General features: G+C 39.1%; 1 protein-coding gene across 7 annotated transcripts in view; it reads right to left on the bottom strand.

The window, feature by feature from the left end:
* Positions 1 to 10,076: 10,076 nt before the first annotated feature.
* HMG20A (high mobility group 20A) overlaps positions 10,077 to 21,381 on the bottom strand; it is a 45,622-nt gene continuing 34,317 nt past the window's right edge. For all 7 annotated transcript variants that reach the window (XM_054214399.1, XM_054214403.1, XM_054214400.1 and 4 more), the window contains 4 exons: positions 17,154 to 17,229; positions 16,057 to 16,272; positions 15,285 to 15,428; positions 10,077 to 12,905 (listed from right to left, as the gene is read on the bottom strand). In XM_054214399.1, coding sequence (XP_054070374.1) covers positions 15,292 to 15,428; positions 16,057 to 16,272; positions 17,154 to 17,229 — 429 coding nt within the window. In that variant the 3' untranslated portion in view covers positions 10,077 to 12,905; positions 15,285 to 15,291. The remainder of the gene's footprint in view (positions 12,906 to 15,284; positions 15,429 to 16,056; positions 16,273 to 17,153; positions 17,230 to 21,381) is intronic.

Genomic DNA, 21,381 nt, shown 5'->3' with positions numbered 1-21,381 from the left:
GACCCTGGAGAGCGAAATACTGGATTTGGGGAATTTACTACTAGAGAACTTCAGAGATGAATTGAAATTTCCTATCATTAAGTAGCAGCAGCGATGGAAAGTAACAAAAGCATTCCTTTAAGTGGCAGGACTGACATTTTTGTGATTCGAAACTCTCTCATTGCTAGGATTTTAAAGTGCTACGATTTTATCATGAAATTGGAACCCAGCTGGTAAGTATCAATGATATGAGAAACTCAGCAGAGAAATAGTGACCCCATTATATGTGAAAGAGCGTTCCCATTTTAGCTGAAGAAATGTATGCTTTTTCAGTCTTGTATTGCTTTGCAGGAGTTCCTCTTTGATTTTTCTTAGGAGCCACCCCATGCAGATTCCTCTGTGAAGCTGTGTTGCAGGATTGGAGATACTGGATGAGTCTAGGAAAAGCTGCAGAGCCAGTTCCACCTTCCCTACAGATTGATAATCCATAACTACATACATAATTGCTGAAGGCTGCAGATGAAGTCCCAGCTCCAGCAAATTTAGTGACTAAATTTTCATTAACTTCAAGGGGGCCAAAACTTTCCTCTGAAGCTTTGGCTCTACAAAACTGTTGATCTAGTTGTGAAATATCTACTACTAGATTAAATAAGTCAAAACCGTAAGACAACAAACTGAACTGAGACAAAAGAACCTGATACTTCGTATTAGTTCAGGGCATAGGCATGATGAAGTTAGTGCTGTCTGTCCTCTGTAACCAGCGTGAACACCACATATTGTATTCAGGCTAGTTCAACTGAAGTGACATTGTGTGTCTCATTCACGTTAAACACGTACTGCCTAGTAAATTAGCAACATACAAATTGGTTTTTATGTTCATGAAACTGTTGTCTGTGCTCTTATCATGAGAAAATTGTAAGACCACCTATGTAAGAGGACTGAACGATTCTGTTTTGTGTCCTAAGGCATGGACAGTGATCTACGCCATTCTCCCTCACAGAACAGCTGCGTCTGAGAAGTTTTCATAAAAGCCTGTCACACTGCACAGTCAGTCAACTTTAAGTTGATTTTTGTTCTTTGTCTTTGATTTCGCCTCTGTCTCTGTTCTGCTGGTGCTCCAGCATTAGAGGAGCCCATTTCTTTATCATTGTCTTGGGTTGTAATTTACTGTAGGTTCTGCTACAACACCATTGAACTCAACTACCAAAGAGCTTTATTAGTAAAAACTAACTTCAGAATCCACCATTGTTCTTACGCTTGTCTGCACTGCCAAGCATGTTTAACACAACTTTTCTTGTTGTATGGGACTGAATCAGGACAAAATAGATAGGGCAAAACAAAACCAGAATGTTCTAAGTCTTGGTAGGCAGTAGTCTACAGCATAGTTTAATTAAAAAATTGAATGCTTAGACAGCAATTGTCTATGAAATACCGTGTGACACTCAGTATTGCTGGTTGATACCAAAGCAGAATTGCATCTGTGTAACAGTCACTTCCTAAGGAGGACCTTGGAATTCCTTCTGCCGTCACTTACATGAGTAAAGGAACTTTATACAACGTCAAAAGGATTCTGAGAGTTGGAGCAAGCAGCAAATGAACGACTCCATGCAAGCCAAAAGCAAACTCCAGCAATGAAGAGTCCCAGGAGAGGCCAGGACTGAAGGTGGGAAGGGACAAACATTAAGTCAGAGTTGGGATATATTGAGGAAGATGTAGAAACCAAATCCTGCCTGTGGTTACACCCATGAAAACCTGCAGAAATCAAAGGGCTGCATTAGTTCAAGATGGGATACTAGATCTGAAAAAAGACCTGATGCGGTACATATAGATCTGTTTCCTGAAAGAAGGGAGATAACCCTCAAACTGAAAGAAGGACTAGCAGAAAAAGAGATGCAAGAGATGTGATGAGAAAACAAACACCAGAATAAGGCAAGCATGTCAAGGCATCATTGCCAAGCTCAGCAAGTATGTTAGAGAGTATACCTATACTTGATCTGGCTTCAAATTGTTCCTTTTGCAGGCAATAAAATTACTGCACAAATCCCAGAGAATAAACTGAGTTAACACCCCATTAAATACAACAGACTTTCAATTCAAGGTAAGGACGTGCCCAGATTAAGCTACCCCTGTATAAGCTGGCCCATGGGTAACATCATACATCAGTTCTACTGACTTACAGTCTTAAAAAAAAAAAAAAAAAGAAAAGAAAAAATGAGATGCTTGAGAGTGAATTCCATTAGGAAGAATTTCTACAAGGTAAGAAAGGATACGTTCTTTGAAGCATGCTTAAACAGCACAACATATTCTGCCAAAAACATTCTTTCTACTGTTGAATGCATACCCCAAGGGAGACAGCCAGGAACTTGTTATATTGTGTATTTTCTTTTATAAGTAACTTGATCTTGCCCCTTTCCCTACCACTCCTCCAAGATTAAGCAGCCTTGATTTTATACCTGCCGTTTGTTTTGTCATTATCTGGCTTGGAAACTGGTAACAAAGAGAATGGCACTGTTGCCGGGTTGATTTGTTGCTCCCATTTCACAGAAGACAAGAGAATTTAAAACACTTATTTCCATAGTTTTGCCTTTTCTAAACACTTCAACTGCAGTAGTTGTGGGCCCCTTCCAAATTCACTACTCCTCCAGTGACATTCGTCGAGCAAAACTCTTCTATAGGAAAAAAAACTCTGTTGGCAGAGGCACTTAGTCCATTTTAGCTGGTTTTAAGCTGAAACAGCTTAGCACAAAGGAAGCAGGTAAGAGAGGGAAAGAAAGGCAGGACAGGAAAACATACAGATAAGGGCAATGAAGCATGAAGTCAGGAGTTAAGATTTAGATTGTCACAGTTACTGACAACTTTAGATGCTGGAAAGGGGATGGTTCTCTATAGTTTGTGCTCCCACAACCTTTAGGCGTACAGTTTCATGAAACAGTGACCCAAAATTCCATTATATTTGAAAAGTCGTGGCAGTCTAGTGAAGTTCCCACTGACTGGAAAAGGGGAAACATAACCCCCATTTTCAAAAAGTGAAAAAAAGGAAGACCCGAGGAACTATAGACCGGTCAGTCTCACCCCTGTGGCCGGCAAGATCATGAAGCAGATCCTCCTGGAATCTCTGCTAAGGCACATGGAAAATAAGGAGGTGATTGGTGACAGCCAACATGGCTTCACCAAAGGCATGTCATGCCTGACAAATTTGGTGGCCTTCTACAATGTTGCCACAGCATTGGTAGATAAGGAGAGAGCAACCAACGTCATCTACCTGGACTTATGCAAAGCGTTTGACACTATCCTGCATGACATCCTGGTCTCTAAATGGGAAAGGCATGGATTTGATGGATGGACCACTTGGTGGATAAGGAACAGGCTAGATGGGCACACTCAAAGGGTTGTGGTCAATGGCTCAATGTCCAAGTGGAAACCAGTGACGAGTGGCATTCTTCAGGGGTCAGCACTGGGACCAGTGCTGTTTAACATCTTTTTCGGTGACATGGACAATGGGATTGAGTGCACCCTCAGCAAGTTTGCCGATGACACCAAGCTACATGGCACAGTCAACATGCTGGAGGGAAGGGATGCCATCCAGAGGGACCTGGACAGGCTTGACAGGGGCACCCGTGCGAACCTCATGAAGTTCAACAAGGCCATAGCAATCCCAGGCACAAATACAGGTTGGGCAGAGAATGGATTGAGAGCAGACCTAAGGAGGAGGACTTAGGGGTGCTGGTGGACGAGAAACTCAACATGAGCCGGCAACACGTGCTTGCAGCCCAGAAAGCCAACCATATCCTAGGCTGCATCAAAAGAAGTATGGCCAGCAGATTGAGGGAGGTGATGCTCCCCCTCTATTCCATTCTCGTGAGACCCCACCTGGAGTACTGTGTGCAGCTCTGGAGTCCTCAGCACAAGACGGACATGGACCTGTTGGAATGGGTCCAGCAGAGGGCCACGAAGATGATCAGAGGGCTGGAGCCCCTCTGCTGTGACGACAGGCTGAGAGAGTTGGGGTTGTTCAGCATGGAGAAGAGAAGGCTCTGGGGAGACCTTATAGCGGCCTTCCAGTACCTAAAGGCGGCCTACAGAAAAGATGAGGAGGGACTCTATCAGGGAGTGTAACGATAGGACAAAAGGTAATGGTTTTAAACAGAAAGAGGGAAGATTTAGATTAGATATTAGGAAGAAATTCTTTACTGCGAGGGTGGTGAGCCCCTGGCCCAGGTTGCCCAGAGAAGCTGTGGCTGCCCCATCCCTGGAGGTGTTCAAGGCCAGGCTGGATGGGGCTTTGAGCGACCTGGTCTAGTGGGAGGTTTCCCTGCTCATGGCAGGGGGGTTGGAACTAGGTGATCTTTAAGGTCCCTTCTAACCCGAACCATTCTATGAAAATGCAAGCAAGACACCTCCAGAAAGGAGTTCCTGCTTTTCCCTTCTCTCTGCTCTGAGCCTCTGCTTACTTTGCACAAACCCCAGTGCTTGCCAGACCTCTACGTGAGCTCAGCCAAGTCACAAAATACAGAAAACTTTCAGCAAGAAAAAAGCTGGGTAGTTTTCTACTATTTTGATGAGTATTTTTTCTACTATTTTGAATAAGCACACAGTTGGGCAGCAATGCTCTTGGCTGGAGTAAGATCATAGAGAAGCTGCTACCACAATGCTGTATATGCTCTAGCTCCAGAGATCTGGAAGTGCTGTTTAAGTGTGAAGCTGTTGCAGGCTCCTAAAATGAAAACCAGCTCTGCAAAGACACAGTACTATGTAAATACCAACAGTTGCAAAGCTTCCATTACATGGAATTTATGTATTCATATCTCCTGCTAGTTAGGAAGCTAAAGAAGTTGGCTGTGCTGATTTTACATATCAGCCAACACACAGAATCAGTTTTAGCCAACTAGAAACCTTTATCACAGCCATTCCTTGCTGTCAGAACTTCAAAGACATGCAAACTGAGTTCATGTTATATTTGCCATACCAGCATTTCCTTTTAACACAAGAATGCTTGCTGTACCCACTTCCACCCTGACCAAGCCTCCAAACCTCCAAGCATGGTAGGAAAAGGATAATGTATCTGCATGAAACAAAGAAATAAAATAATTATTAAAAAAAATTCTCAAAAAACCCACCAAAAAAACCCCACCCAAACCACAAAACCCACGAAACTGCCGTCTGCCTAGAACAAAACCAGGGAGCTGACTTAAATTTCCACATACAGAAGCTCTCTGGCTTTGGCTCCCACCAACAGCCTTTTTCACTCTCATTTTGAGATACCAAGATTTATCATTAGAGGGCACTGCTTCCCCCAGCAGAAAATGGGTTCTTTCCCTTCTGCGGATAGATGTTTCAGACATCTGGAAATGCACATTTACCATGTAACTGTGAAGTCTTGAAACTAGGGTGCAGCTGGAATTCCATTTTCACATTTGCTACTTTTTCTGCTCAAAAGCACCTTAAGAACATATGGAATTTTCAAGTCTGAATCCAAAGTTACTGAGGCTAAAAACTCAACCATTTCTGCATTAGCAGCAGGTGAACATTAACCTCAAGAGTAAATGCAAATTCTACTCCTGTATCCTCTTATTCCTGCTGTCTTTTAGATTTTTAATAGGGTGAGGGTAGAAGGTAATTCTTACTCACCTTTTTCAGAAAAAAAATGGGTCATAAACAGAATTTGACTCAGTGCATTTACGTATGTCAGGGCCACTCATTATTAATGCTAATAAGCAGAAGAAAAATGATGCCCTTGCCTCCAGCATATCGAGTTCATAGCATATGCTTGAAAGCCACATGCCGATAATACAGCTACATTTCTTCTAATGGAGCAGATGCTCTACTTCTGTAGAAGTGTTTTAAAAGAACTGAAATCTTTGGAGGACAATGTCAACACCCTCCATAATCCATACATACACACAAGGAAAACAGCATGTGTACTGCTGTTTCAGCGCATATGCACCATTGATGCTAAAGAAGCCACAATCCTTTCCAGGAAAGGCGTTAGAATAATTTTCCAGAGCTTTTCACTCTCCTGGACTCAGCCAATCTGCTGGCTTGCACTTCTGATAAACTTCCTGCATCTCTTCCCCTAGTCCAAACAATTTACTTCTCTTCCTCCAATATTAAAGAAACAAAAACAGCTCGGGCAGGAATTTGAAGTGTCATAGAGGAAAAGAAACTTCCTCTGAGAAGAATTAGAATACTAATACAGTTGTTAACATCCATTTTGAAGGAGGAGAGGTTGAAACGGTAAGTTTATAGGCCTAAAATTTCAGCTTGGGATTTCTCTGCAAGTGTCCTGGGCTTAAACAATATTATTTCACATAAATTAGATGAGAGAATTCTCTCTTGACTAACACTGGAACAGATTTAATAAAACTAAAACTGCCCATATGAGATAGAAAGAGAAATCCCATGGTACTATTACTCCAGATTGAAAACTAGAACTCCTTCTGATTCTCAGACAGCCAGGTATTCGCTTGATCCGAGTATCATTCTTTACTCAATTCAAGGAAGCCAGACGGATACCTAGTAGCAAAGGATTTGGATGGTCAGAACTCTTTATATGTAAGTATTTAGACCAAAAAGATCAGATGGACTTCAACACACAGACATACTTGTCGGGAAAAATGAGAATGGCTTTCACCTTCCAGAGCACAGGCACGCAATGCTACAAACCTGTAAATAGTAGTATTTAACAACTTCAGGAGATGAACCATTTCATCAACAGGAAAAGAGAAAGCAGATGATCTTAGAATCCTCTTGTATCTTAGAATAACTTGCATCACTTCAATAATATATACACCATTATGATTTAATATCAACAAGACCGAGTTTTTCAACCATGCTGTACGTGGGGTGCAGGGCCAGCTACGGGGCCAGGGTAAATCAGCACCAGAACCCTCTTGCCAGGCCTGAATGCAGATATGCGCATAAGGAATGAATTCTAACAAATTGCTTAAATATTTATGCTTACAATATTCAAATTAAACATATGCATGTTAGTAAGTCTGAAAGTATCCTGCTTATGTTCTTCATAATTCCCTTCACTTACTTTTCCTAAAGCTTACATTTTATAAAGAGTAGCACTTGTGACCAGCTGGAATCTTTTCCAGTTACCAGCAGGAGAATCAAAATTAAAGCCAGAGAGCTTCTCAACTCTCTAATCAAAACTTTCCTTTTCACAAGCAACCTGACTAACAAATTAGCAAAATGTACTGGTACGTACAGTTTCTTGGAGAACCTTGTGTTTCTACAATCTCTAACGTAAGACAACTTTCCTTTTAGTATTGCAAAAAAATCATTTGTGCCACGTCACTAATATGAACTGCTGGAGCCCCCAGCAGGCCCCTTCAGAATCCCACTGTACTATTTACCATGTTAAAAAGAGAACGTTCTCTTCCCCTGAAACATGTAACTTAGGGCAGTAGTTTTGCTACACAGAACAGTTTCCGATATCAATGCATTATTTACATATACTTGTAGGAGGATGGGGGCTTAGCTTCTGATGACACAAGCCTGAATATAAAGACACAGCATGAAGGAGATAAAGGAAAAGGAGAATTCTAAATAGAACACACCCAGTTAACAACATGCAATGGTTTCAAATCCCAGTAGTGGGTTAACTGAGGACACTGTTTTCAGTACTTTCTTAAATGTATTCTCATTAAATAAGTATTTCCAGATATTTTTGGAAGGGCACATGCTTCCTCATAATTTTTAAAGTGTGCTTTATTATTTTTTCTTTCTATTTCTGATATATAGTACTGATGCGGCAAGTAATTTGGGGAGTCAATTTTTATGAGTGTAAGTCTAGTCAACTCAGTGGAACCATTCACAAGTAGAAAGTTGACCTCATGCTTAAGCACTTCAGGACCTAAACCCCTAGTTTAACTACTTCCACATGACCCAATTCTCCACTCAACTGAACAATCCCCTCTCCTACATTGTTTCTCTACTTCTCCACCTCTATGCAGATCTTTTCAAATATTTCTTCAGCACTTCATGAAGTAATTAGCAGAACTGATGGCATTTCAGCACTAGTTTCCCTTATTAGGGAATACATGCAAATAATAGTTTAAAGTAAACATTGATTTTCAAAGCTACAGAGCTGCCTGAACACTGTGTTGTGGCTACAGATAGACACAAACACAATAAACCTGTGTTGCATTTGTCCTCATTCTGGGGTGAAACGTAAGTAAAAGATAGAAAATAAGAGAATGGTAGACCATTCATCCCATATTCCCAAAATAACTTCGAAATAGAGATTACACACTAACTATAGTTCAGTGGTATGTGCCATTGGCATCACACCTCTCTTCTCTAAGGTGTTTTTCTAAGTTAGAAAACTTAAGAGTAGGTAGCCATGTGTTTTCATGTCTAGTATGATTTGTACAACTACCTTTTCTTCTTGCTGCCCTCCAAAATTCTGCTTAGAAACACCCTAGCTGCATTAGCTCGTCATTACTTTGGTACAAATATTCAAAAACTAGCATTGCACAGGTCTCCATATGCCAGTAATAATAGATTTCAGCTTCAAACCTTCACAAACTCCAATTTTTATATCTTCAGATACACAAGCCAGCAGTGCCTACACATTAAATGCTAAAAACCAAACCCCCCCAGCATAGGAATTAAAAGTTTATTAATATAACAATAAATGTTTTATATAAATATTGCTCCTTGTATTACATAATGGATGTGGATATTTTACCACATACCAAAATGGTACAATACATACAAAATCCAGAGATTTTGCAATTAAGATGGCAAGTCATGGATATATTCAAAAAAGTCAAAAAAAACCCCTCACTACTATGAGCAATGAGGAAGAAAGAAGCAGCAAAACTATTCGTGGTTTCACAAGCAGAAAAATTCTACGGTAGAAGTAGAGGATAGGCCTGAGTGTACTTTTTCAGATTTCAAATATATTATCAACAGGAACCTGCCTGAGGAAAGAGGAAGTGATTTTTTTTTCCTTTTAAAAGAACCCAAAGCCCTCAAATCCCCCTAACTTCCCTTAAATGATGATTAATCATCAGTCCAACTGACCAGCAGCAGAGTAAACGGGGGGTAAGAAACAAACAAAAAAAAAAAACAGTGGAAGTAGTACACAACACTACATTGTTTTAAATTGAGCATGATTGACCACCACCTGCTCCCAATACCACGCACAGCACCACAGGTTAGGAAGAAACTATATTTTTTTCTTATAATGAACTTAATGCTATTTGCTCTTATTTTTTTCCTCCAGGTGTGCAATTGTTTTGCTATTACTTTCTCCAACTCTGGATTAGCCAGTGTCACTTGGCAGCTATTCTCCTGTAGAAGATTTCCCTATATTCTTTTGATTCTTTTTTATATCTTTATCATTTCATAATTGGTGTTATACAGAATCTCCAAAGCAGTGTAAATCTAAATGTGCAGTCTGTCCCAGATAGCAGATAGCAACTGAAGCAGCCCTGTTGGTACACAGAAAGACCAGGCATTAATTTGGCGATCAAAATAATGATATGTGACCACAAAAGTAACATAAAGACATGGTTTTTTTACAGCACTGTGACCTCAGAAAGAGCAGCAGTGCAGGCAGAAGTCATCCAGACTCCTCCACAGAGGACCTACACCCCCAGTACAAATTTCACAAGGCTACAGTTTGGCTTCATACCCTTAAGCAGGAGGGAAGATACATGATAAAAATCTAATAGGGGAAAAGAAAAAAAAGAAGTGCAGGGCAATAGGTATGATACAGAAAGTTCTTACAGGAAGAGAAAATAAACATAGTGGTGAGAAATTAGGGAGGACAAAGGAAGACAAGGATGTCAAAAAAAGGGCTAAGGGACTCACAACATTTTTAAAGTTACTCAAATTGGGGAACAAAGATGACAAGAAGGGCTCTGATGACAGTTAGCTCTAACTAAAGATCTGAAGTTTTCATCACTGTAATTACTTCCTTTAGCTTTTTCAGAGGGAGATACGCTTAAGATGGAGTCAGGAACGGACACATTATTTCCTTTCAACCGTTAATGTGGAGTTGCCAAAATCTCTCAGACAAGAGAGCAAATGCTAGTAATAGTTCTTTCTTGAAAATGTAGTTAAAATTGAATCAGAATGGATTCAATGTTGAACAATTTTAATGAAGCAAGTGTCAAACAAGCACATCAACTTCTTAAAAACAAAGGAACTCCAAAGTTTAATTACAAAAACATTGTACAGAAAACTTGGCATCTCAACAATTCCAAACACATTAATCCAGCAAATGGATTCTGTTTTCATATATTTCTCTTAACATTTCTCTAAGTGACAAAAGCATTTTATTCTGCTCTTCTCCTCGACACCCACTTAATATTTTACTTTTTTTTTTTATCAGCCAACACTGAAAAATGTAAACTGAAGTGACACTCAGAAAACAGTGGAAAGACAAAATCCATTTTTATAGGGTTAATCAATGTAAATAAGAAGCTTCTTAGTGAGACAAAACATCATCTGTCACATCATTGGTGAGTAAGAAATTCTTTCCCCAAATGCTTCAAGATGGGTATACCACCTTCCCCCCTTCCTTATGGGAAAAAGCAAAAGATTTGTCAGCCCCCAGATAATAATATCACCTTAAATTTCCTAACCCGTAACGCATGCTACTCAGCAGAATGATGTATTAGCAGTATGTCACAAGCTTAGAGTTGCATTGAATTTATGTAAGCAGGGGCAGCCTGCAGCCACCCATACCTTATTGATGCTATGTGTATGTCACAGCCTGGAATTACATCCTACCATCATATTACATAGCAATTTCTGGAGTCTTTATGGGATACAACTCCAGGTATTAGGTAAGATACCACAGACCGAACTTTAGAATTTTATAAATCAACTTTTGGCTATGCAGTGCATTTTTGGCCACCTCAATACAAGTCAAATATCAGCAATTTTAAAAAAGAATATACACACAGGAGATGAAGGTATCGGTGCTTGTTCTGGAGACATTAATAACCTGTAGGATTTTCCCCCCGCACAATATTTGTTATAGAATCCACTAAAGAAGTTCATGCCAACATCTGTTGGTCTCATCCATACTAAGGGAAATGGAGGTGAATGCAGCAAATTGAGGTTCCTTTTTGTGAAGTCTTGAAAATGAGACTGAAGACAAGAGAAAGGAGTTTCCTCCCTGAAGGAAGACTTGAATTTACATGGAAATCCTTGCTGCTTGGCTACAACAATAAGACCATGAGTAAGCGGAGACCTGACATACAAGGTGTTGACCTGGAGGTGGCTTCAGGCAAGCATGAAGTCCATGTGTACAGCGTGGGAAAAGAAGAAACTGCTTTTTAATCTTCAAATACTTGCGTTAGAGATACATTAAAGTGATGCTGACTGCAATGTACTCCAGTAATGAAAGCAATCTCCAATTCATAGCAGGAAAATCTTAAAAGATTTCTACAGGAGGAGCAAGGAGATTGTCACGTGGAAGAAAGAGGATTTCAACCACTACCGTAAAGTCCAGAGATGTCCAACAAGTGCTCAACCAAAGTCTGAATTAACAATTTGACAGGAACCAAAGGGCAGCAAACGATTTGCATAAGTCAGTGCAGACAGTAGGTGCCTTCATCTGTGACAGGAGGTGCAGAGTAGCTCAGCACGATTACAGACTCCAGCAGGCAAAGCTCTACTTGATGTAAGCGAAAGGCCATTTAGGTCACACTGGAACATAATATGCTGAATGCTACAGGCTGCACAGGCTGTACTTTAACTGTACAAAAGGTGAAAGCACTTACGGGCTGTAATGTAGAATTCTGTGGACTGCTATGTGGACCTACCTGCTAATAGCTGCCTCTGCTCCAATAATTAATGCAAAAATACATGTGCTGCTTCAAGGCGTATTCCTTCCCAGCACTGTGATTTCAGGAGGGCAGGAAAAAAAAATAAATGCAATTCCCCCGCCCATTTCTCTTTTTATAGAATACTGCTTTCACTATGAGACCATTCTCTCAAAATCAAGGCAGTAACATTAAATTAGACTGAGCAACATATCAGAGGAAGGGCAAACTTTGTGGGTTTAGTCTAAAATGGAGATTCCTATTTTCCCTGCTAACTAAGAACTAGCATTTCACTTTCTATCTTGATTACATCTGACCTTTGCGGTAGTAAAATGCTCCACCAAACATTTTCAAGAGATAACAGGAGACCTTCAGAGTAGAGCAGGACTCTATGTGCAAGAGAGGTTCTTGAAGAGAGAGGAGGGAGAGAGGAAGTCTGCCTCATAGTAGAATCAAGCCACAAAGCACCAACCACAGCCAGTCTCTAGCAGTGAGCAAACTCACACTGTAGAAGTTGCAGACTAACAAAAAACAACAGGATTCTGCTTAAGAAAAGCTTATATAAACATGGCAGGCAGGGCAGGACAAGACAGTGCACCAAGGAAGACAGCCTGTTATAGTAGAGAACATAAGCGCTGCTATCCAGTACTGCAAGTATCAGATAACAAGATCAAAAGAAGAAAACTAAAGCGGAGGAAGGTAATCCCACAAGATAAACACAAAAACCAAACTAAAAGACACTAGAAGACAGTAGGCAATATAACACATCAAAGTTATTACTACAACACGTAGGCTGACTTCATTTCACAAACCGCGAGATTTCATCTCCATAGTCAGCCTGTCCACAGAACATCTGCACCTCACACCCAGCAAAATTAATAAGAAACTGAAGATTGCACAAAAGTTGCATGCTCTTAAATGTTTACACAGAAGACAGTTTCAAAAGTTTAGTGGGTGGTGATCGTGGCTTCTTAAGACCTTTTAATGCATTGATCTGTTTGTCTCGCTGACAAACCACAAAGGCAGGGACCAGGACAAACCTGCAATTCTGCCTCCCACCCCTAGTCTTTCCCTCATGGCTTCTTATTCCACACTGGCCAAAAAATTTTGTAAAGCATCCCTGGGTCACGAGACCTGCAGATGAAACAGAAAAATAAGCATTAGAAGACTGCGAGCTGCAAGGACTAAAATAGGCACCGTGACATTTTTTGTATGATTTATCTGTAAACACAATATTAAGAAGTATAGCAAAAAAGCCTATAGAGACAGAACTGCAACTGAATTCCTGTTTCCATCCAAAGAACAGAGTGCTAAATACTGAAAAACTTCCTTTTCTCCCCATATACGGTTTGCACAAAGAAGTTCTTTACCATGCAGTACAGTATAAACATTCACTAGTATAGTCAAATAGTCACTAAATACAATGGACTGAGCCACCAAAAAAAATACCTCAGTTCTGTGAAGGACAGTGGTTTTCAAGAATATCAATAGATTTTTTTCTATGAAATCGATTTGTAATGTCTCAAGCTGAAACAGACCATTTGGTTGATAGACATTACATTTAGGAGCATATACTTCATATGCACGTTAACAAAGGGGCAATACAGTTTATTGGATGCCAGCTGAATCTATCCAAAGCTTCCTTCTTTTCTAGGGAAGCCCTACTTTTTTCTAGGTCTGCATCCAATAAAGCCCAACCTTCTTCCTTTTGTAAAAAAAAAAAAAAATATATACAATCATTGTGAACTGAACATCAGTGTAATTAATAGCCCTATGAATTACTTGATCATCATAACCAGTCACATGTATGTATTTATATAATGAAACTAGGTGACTATTAATCACAATTTTAATTGCCTCACACTGCTGAAAGTAGGGATGGTATTGGTGGGAGGGGGAAGAAAGGAATGGAGTCCTATTTTTCAAATACAAAGTGGAAGGAGGAATTCTAAACCAAGAATTATTTTTCCCAAACCAATTACAGTTGAAACCAGCTTATCCAAGAAAAAGATAGTTACATTTTTAGGAACACAGGAAGTGTCCATCATTTAGGAAGTAAGACTCCACCTGGCATGAGAACCAAAGTCTAGATTTTAGTAGCCTTGAAATATTTTTTTTCTGGCGAGGTGTTTAAAGGACAAACATCTGTTTCAGGGCCTGGCATGCCCTTCTAATAGTTGATTGATGAGAAACTACTTTCCTTCTTATACACTCTGCAAAATGTCTCTATACCCTGATTCTCTTTCTGAGCTTAAGAGTGCTAATCGAAAACAGTATACAAAAATGAGGAGGTTGATGAGCTACTGAAAAATCCCAGACCTGGATCGACAAGCTGTTCCCTTCATAAATAGCAGCAGTAAAGGCACTTCTTTATTCTGCTGGGAGCTCAGTCATCTCTTGGAACTACAGTCCGTTCCATCTGGCTACCCTCTGGAAGGACAATGATCTTTTAGCTTAAGCCACACTATAATGGGGAACGTGTAATTAACTGTTCTACACAGTATCACAAAAGGTCAGATTCAGAAAGGATGAAAAGCCCTGTCTTCATATTTGCAGATGGCACAACGCAGCCTTATTTGCATTTCTAAACACTATTCAAGACATGCACAGTAGATCTCTACATAATAAGTGCCTAAAGAATCCAGATATGTACATAGCTAAAATAGAAGTAGGCAAACACCTAATTGCTGTCTAGTGCTGTGCATCGCAGGGAAAGTGGGGGAGTAAGTGGTGTGGGAAATGCAAGGAAGCACAGTAGTGCAGAAAGACTGATATTTCTTTGTTGCTTTGTTTTTCTACTCGGTTCCTTATTAAAGTTTTCTAAGCTGTTAAACATAAGCAAAAATAAAGAATCATGAGTTCAGTAATAATCTATGCATAAGCCACATGATCATTAAAGTCTCAGCAAATGCTACAGACAGCCTGAACGATACATCAGTGCTTCCTTCATTTACATGTAAACCTTCATATCCAGCTGAACTTGACTACAGGTGCTACAGAGCAGGTAGTTGTACAGTATTTTCAGTTTATAACTGTGTTCACCAGTAACCTCTCAAGACAAATAAAATTTCTCCGTGACCATCAGATTCTACAATTAATGCAGAATTTTTCAGATTTACTTCACTCAAGAAAGGAACCGTCTTTTAAGTTAGTCACCCTGGTAGTAAAACGCAAATAATTTTTCTTTTTTTTTTTTTTTTTTTTTTTTTTTTTTTTTTTTTTTTACACCAGCATTCTTATTTATCTTATACAAATACAACAAATAGGACAAACAGCTCTATGTCTTCATACAAAAGATGCTGGAGCTAAGGGGAATTTCAGAACCCCTTAACACTGTTGGATATTTTCAACCCCATTTGACTTTCATTAAGTCAACCTGCTCCTGTGGCTTTGAGGAAGAAACTTTTTGGTTGTACAATATGGTGAGATCAGCCCCCAAGAATCAGTGTCAGAACAATTGCCAGAGGTACAGAGTAGATGCAAAACAAAAGCAACCTAAGAGCAAACACTTACCCAGTCACTAGCGTTCAAGTCTGTTTACCACATCTCGAACTGTGGCTATGAGGTTCTCATTCTCCTGTGGGTTAGCCATAATAATACTGTGCAGCCTATTCATGTAGGAATCAATAGTTTCCATTGTGGGTGTTTCCCCGCTACCTATAGTTAACATAGTAAAATGAGCCACAGAATATTTAGATGACGGCAGAAATTCCAAAAAAGTTAAGACTATGCTAAGGGTAATTTGTGCCAACATAAAAACTGCTATAGGAGGTGATTTTGCCATGCACTATCTCTTGTGACAGATTCTGTAAAATTATATCCTCCTAACTCTGCAAAGTGATTAGTACCAAGGATATCAGGACTAATAAAACATGGCTTTCTTTGGTTTGGGTCTCATAAGTTGATTGTAGCAAACTCCTTCAGGTGGGTATTCATAGTATCTAAGTGAATTCCCTGGCATCTGACAGTTCAGATGCAGCATTTCTTTCAATCAAGGAATTTCTCACAAAACATTCTCACAAAACAAGTGAAGGAGAGCAAGGATTCTTTATTAGGAAAAGAAGAGTAAGAATAGTAAGAAAAAAATGCCATGTTGAATTGAAGCACTGACACTGAACCTTCCCCTGCATGCATTTTAAGATTTCATTATTTAATACAACAAAAGCTCAGAAACAGCCAAGATCATAGAACTATAACAGCAGGCCACATGTTGTAAATTCACAGCATCGTATAAACATCTGCAGTTAAACTTCACATGTCAGTCACAAGGAAAAATAAGTCTTACCTGGTAGTGGGACTCCAGCAAAGCTGGTTGTGAGTGCTTGGCGTAAAGTCTCTAGATGCTGTTGTAGCACTGTGTTGCGGCTACGCTCTTGTATCACATCCACCTCCAGTTTCTCCACTGCAGTACGCATACTCTCAACATGTTTCTGCAGAGCAGCATTCCTCTCCTCAAACTCCATGTTGGATTTACGCAGCTGCCGCAGCTCAGCTTCGCGCGCTGTGAATATCAACCCATTCCCATGTAGTCAAAAAGCTATAAAAAATGTATCTATGACTGGTAGGCAATGAAGCAGAATGTTCTAGAGTGCTTAACTGATGATTACAAATGGTGCAGTTTTGGTTTATAGATGAAAAAGCATCATATCATGAAGCACCAACGGTGCATACAATAGTACTTAAATAGATTTAATTTCTAGAGAGACAGACAAAATAGAAGACATTCAAAGCATCAGCATGTAAGTGAATAGGCGAATTGATTAGGAAGGAAGACTGCAAGACTGATTTCAAATGCATTCAGTATGATACAGCTTAGCAGCAGTGAAGAGGCCTACAGACAAGATACTAGTTACAAAAATACATGTCTGTTGATCATCAGGAGAAGTATCTGAATCTGAAGGCTGTTCAATCAAGAAAGTCTCCAGGAAATCTGGCAAAAAAGTCCTAAACTCTTGGGACATGCAGCTATGAAAACCAAACAGAGTAACAGAAAACATATCAGTAGAATCTTCCACATATCCAGGAGAAAAAAAAAATAATACTGCTAACCACCATGAATCTTAATCATACTATTTGTTAGGTATTTCTTTATCCTATAGAACAGCAGATCCAGCTTGGAATAGCTGGAAAAACAGCAAGTGGAGTTTAAACATCAGAAACATTCTCCAAAAAGGATAGTTTCAGAAGACAAAGCCAGGAAAAACTGCTGTTGCAGCCACTGTGTTCATATAGTGGTAAGGTAATATCAGAAACACTGACCAACTACACCTAAGCCATTACTTGGGCTGAGACAGGAGAGTGCAAGGACTCTTCAGCTGGACAGCACCTCACAAAAACATTGGAAAAGCAAAGAGGTGGTGGCCCTGCAAAAGTTTAAGTTACCTTTACTGTGATTCAGGAACTCTTCTGTGAAGATTGGAATATCAAAAACAGATCTCTCCTTTGTATCTGCTTCCTTCTACAAAGGAAAAGAAAAATACATCACTAAATACTGTTCATTTTCAGGAATTCATGAAATTGTTTTGATCAAGAAAGTAGAAAGAGAAGGGAGACCAAAAACTGAGGCAGATAAAGAGATGGATAGATGGGAGACACTTCTAGCTCCTACCAGGAAAGGACAAAAGGTAGGTCTCAACTTTTTAAGATATAGGTTTAATAAAAGCCAAATACCATTATCAAGAAATATAACATACTAAAAATATACCCTTTTGCCCTAATGAAATGACACATCAGAATCATTCATTTTTAAAACTATATGAATTCGTATATATTTTCCACTGGAAAGCATTCCACCATCAACCAACTGACACATTCTGAAATAACCTATACAGGAATATCAACAGGAGACAAAGCAAGGAAAATGCCCAGTAAGTTTCATGGTTCTTTGTCTTTCACTACCTAAGTGGAAAAGAAAACAGCCCGGAAAAAGAACAGCTAAAGGAAAAGTAAGCAACTTTTCCACAGTGTACCAATTCCACATGTCTGTTCTAAACTGGAAGAGATGTCTTTTTTGAAACATTTATATGGATGCTGCCATTAATGAAAGGAAATGTACAAACATGATTTGTAAAAATCTATGCAGAAATCTGCTTGCAGGATATGTAGTATCTTGGAAGGATAACGATGAATATGTATAGGCATATTTTGCTGGTATAAAGCAGTCGTTCACCCTGGCTACAGCAGGTATGCATTAATGTGAGGAGGGCTTCAAGGAACTGGACTGTTGTCTCCTGAACACTGCAAAACCAATGACTGCAGATTTTTTTCACTTTAAGACACAAGAGAAGTTTGTCATCTTAAGATAAAGCCTGTAGTCAAGGGTTTCCTGTCAACTTTCAGATCTCTTCACCTAATTCCTGGTAAAGTTGGTGAATTCAACTATGTGAACTTGAGGCTATTAAAATCTAAGAGAGCATTTCAGTGTAGAAGATACGATGCCAATTTATAGTTTGTGATTTTAGTAGGCTTTCTTTAAAATAAACAGGAAACACTCTATACTTTAGACAAAAAAACTTGATTTGACTCAAGGAAAAAAGCTACCATAATACACTTCAGTCACCATTTCTACATGTCAAAATCAAACAGAATTAATGCTTGTTTTAAAGTCTGTATTGCTATTGACAAAGACAATGCAAATTGGATTTGATAAACTGCAGCAACTACAATCAACCTGTTAAAATAGAAACAAAGTTAAGCATGAGAGAAACTCTGTGGAGAAAAGCTTTTCAAACCTTTCAAACACCTCAGCTGATAATGTACCATGAATTCATCCTGCAAAATTATTTAGTGTCAAATATGATTTGGTGCCCAGCAGAAAACCTAAATGTTTGACAGCTGATAAGGGAATTGTGGCACCTCAGCTCAGAGCATCATACTGGTGTCTGCCACAAAGGAGCTAGATGGGGTGAGCTGAATGGCATTTGGCAGTCAACCAAGACAGACAAGACTAGATGGAACTTCCGATACTCTGCCTTTACCTGATGAGATTCTCAAACGATTGTTTTTAAAGTAAAAGATAAGCTGAGTTTTATTGTCTCATAGAATTACACCTGGGAAGCTCTGCATTTGCTGAGTGAGAACTCAAAGCTCACTTGGCCTTAATCAACTGAAGATGCACTAGAAACAGGTGGGACTAGATGGAAGGGGAACACACCTTCCCAGCTCTGAGAGACACAGTAGGGTGTCACTAGGAGTTCATGATCACACATGCTCTTCATTATAGCTTTGGTACTTGCTACTATAGGGGAAAAACTCACAAGTAGATATTTAGAAATGAGAAGTCATGTACAGAAGTCTGCATAAAGCATTCATTTTGTAGGAACACTGGCTCCTAGAGAATAAATAGCAGAGGAGAAGGTACTGTGAAGAGGAGAGGGTATTCTATTTGCAGACCAAGGATACAAGTTCTTTAGTTAAAAACAAAAAAATATTAAAGTGGTCAGATGATCACTTCTGTTCAGCTTCTGAAAGGCAACCAAGAAATTCTACTAAACAGAAGAGTGATAATGAAAACCATCATCGCTCTTCCATTACAGAATACATTACCCAGCACATAAAAGATCCTCTTGAGAACTCTGAAGTACTTAAGCTGCTCTGAGGTTCCCTCATGATTAAAATCATAAGGTTTTGATTACCTCCTATTGAAAAGGCCCAGTCTGATCAGGTTGCATACCATTGTGTCATCCTCCAAATTAAAAGAGAACCAAAATTGTTTCTATCATTTGCCTTAAATAAGATAGAGATGCTTCCAGAGTATCAACAAATAATAACTTTCTTATCTGGCTATTAAAAGTGAGATTGATCTTTGGAGGTTCCAGAACAAATCAGATTTGAAGTTCTCAGAGACATGGTGAAGTATGGTAAAGAGAAATATGTGATTTTGGGGGGGTGGATTTAAGTGCATCTTTCCTTGTATGGTCAGGTGCAGACAATGTAAGGAACAGATACAATATACATACTACTTCATTAAAAAAAAAAAGTTCTCAGAGTAGATGGTTTTCTTGTGTGCTCATACTACAGCAGCCATTTCCCTATCTTCCAAGGCTGTAGATACTACCAAGCAATGTCTAATCTCAGACTTGTATATATAAGTTTTTGAAATCTTGCCAGTAAGATATTGACTGCATCATGACTGCATGAAGTTAGACCTGCTCTGACTCAAACAGCTTGAGGAAAGAAGCAATAACAGAACAATGGAGAAGAACTAACAATGGTTCAGTCACTTCTGATGACAATTAATAGTTCCAGTCTATATTGTTATGCCATATTTATGAAACTAAGGTTTGGAGGAAGAAATATGTTCTGTACCATGCCCACAGATAAGCTCATTGAGACAGTGTCTCCATGGTTTTCATGGCTATATGTTCCTATTATAAGTTTGCTCTCATCTTCCCAAACCTCATCCTTTTTTCACTTTTTTATTATAATTAGTATTTGAATTGTTCATTGCCATACTTTTTGGAGGTCATCTCTATATACAATATTTATAATTAGTTCAACACTGATTCACAGAAACTAAATCACGAACACCTACATGGAGCGAGGCAAGAAGGAAGGGTTTCCTTGACCGTATGTTCTTATATTCTCTCAAGAAATAACTTAAACTTAACCTACTAATCACAGACACAATAATAATAGTCAATGTGAATAAGAGAAAGCAGCAACACAACAAAAAGCTTTAGTCTGACTTCCAGTAACTTGAGTATATACTTCTAAAAGCAATCTAAATCTTTTCTGCTTCTTCCTTGTCTGTGCATTTGACTCCTTTGCAGAAAAGATGTGAAAGCATATCAGGAGATAAGCATGTGGAATTTTATAACATAAGGGTGAAAAATGCTAAGGAGTCAAAGGTGCAGACTTTCAGAAGAGGATGCCTGCCTAACATGTTGCTAGCTCAACTGTGTAATAACTAACTACCTGATGAAGCTTAAAAGCCACACAGGGTATGGAAGACTCCTTTTTAACCACATTATGATGTGAGATTTCAGCAATGACAGCTTGAGTGAGAAGCATAAGAGGTAAGACCCTGAATTTGTAGTTTGACACCTGTATAATTCAAAGATCATGTAAACATTACAGTCAGCCTAGAACTTGAAGCCTTCGGTAATCTGTTTTTGTACAATTAAAGACAAATTTAGATACAGTGACTATAGAATCAGAAATCCTGGGGACCGTGTACTTCTAAAGATTTAATTTACTGCAAGTACTTCCTTTAAGAGTTAATAAAAAGACATACTGAAAACATGGTAACAAAGCATGTTCCTGGAAGTGAAACTTATTCTCCTTAAAGTAGACAAGACCAGTAGTTGCCTCTTGGCTGTGCACATCCTTGTTGCTATTGTAATGAACACATTAAAAAGCAACTTGATTGCTTTCCCAAGGCAAAAACCTCACAAAAAACCAGATCTTTCAGAAAGGCCTGCTGCTTACAAGTGAAGCGACTGTGTATAAACAAGACTTTCATTGCTTTTTGTTTGCAATTTATTGGTAACCATAACAGAAACTCCATGGCCCTTGGTAATACAATTGGAGGAGAAAGTTTTAGCACTTCAAGGGGAGAGATACCATAGTCAGCCAGGATGTACAAGATTTGTGATATGTCTCAACTAAA

This window comes from Rissa tridactyla, chromosome 9 (genome assembly GCF_028500815.1).
Source record: "Rissa tridactyla isolate bRisTri1 chromosome 9, bRisTri1.patW.cur.20221130, whole genome shotgun sequence".
Taxonomy (NCBI): Eukaryota; Metazoa; Chordata; class Aves; order Charadriiformes; family Laridae; genus Rissa; species Rissa tridactyla.
The sequence above is the reverse complement of the archived record's forward strand: the minus strand, read 5'-3'. Positions and strand labels throughout refer to the sequence as shown.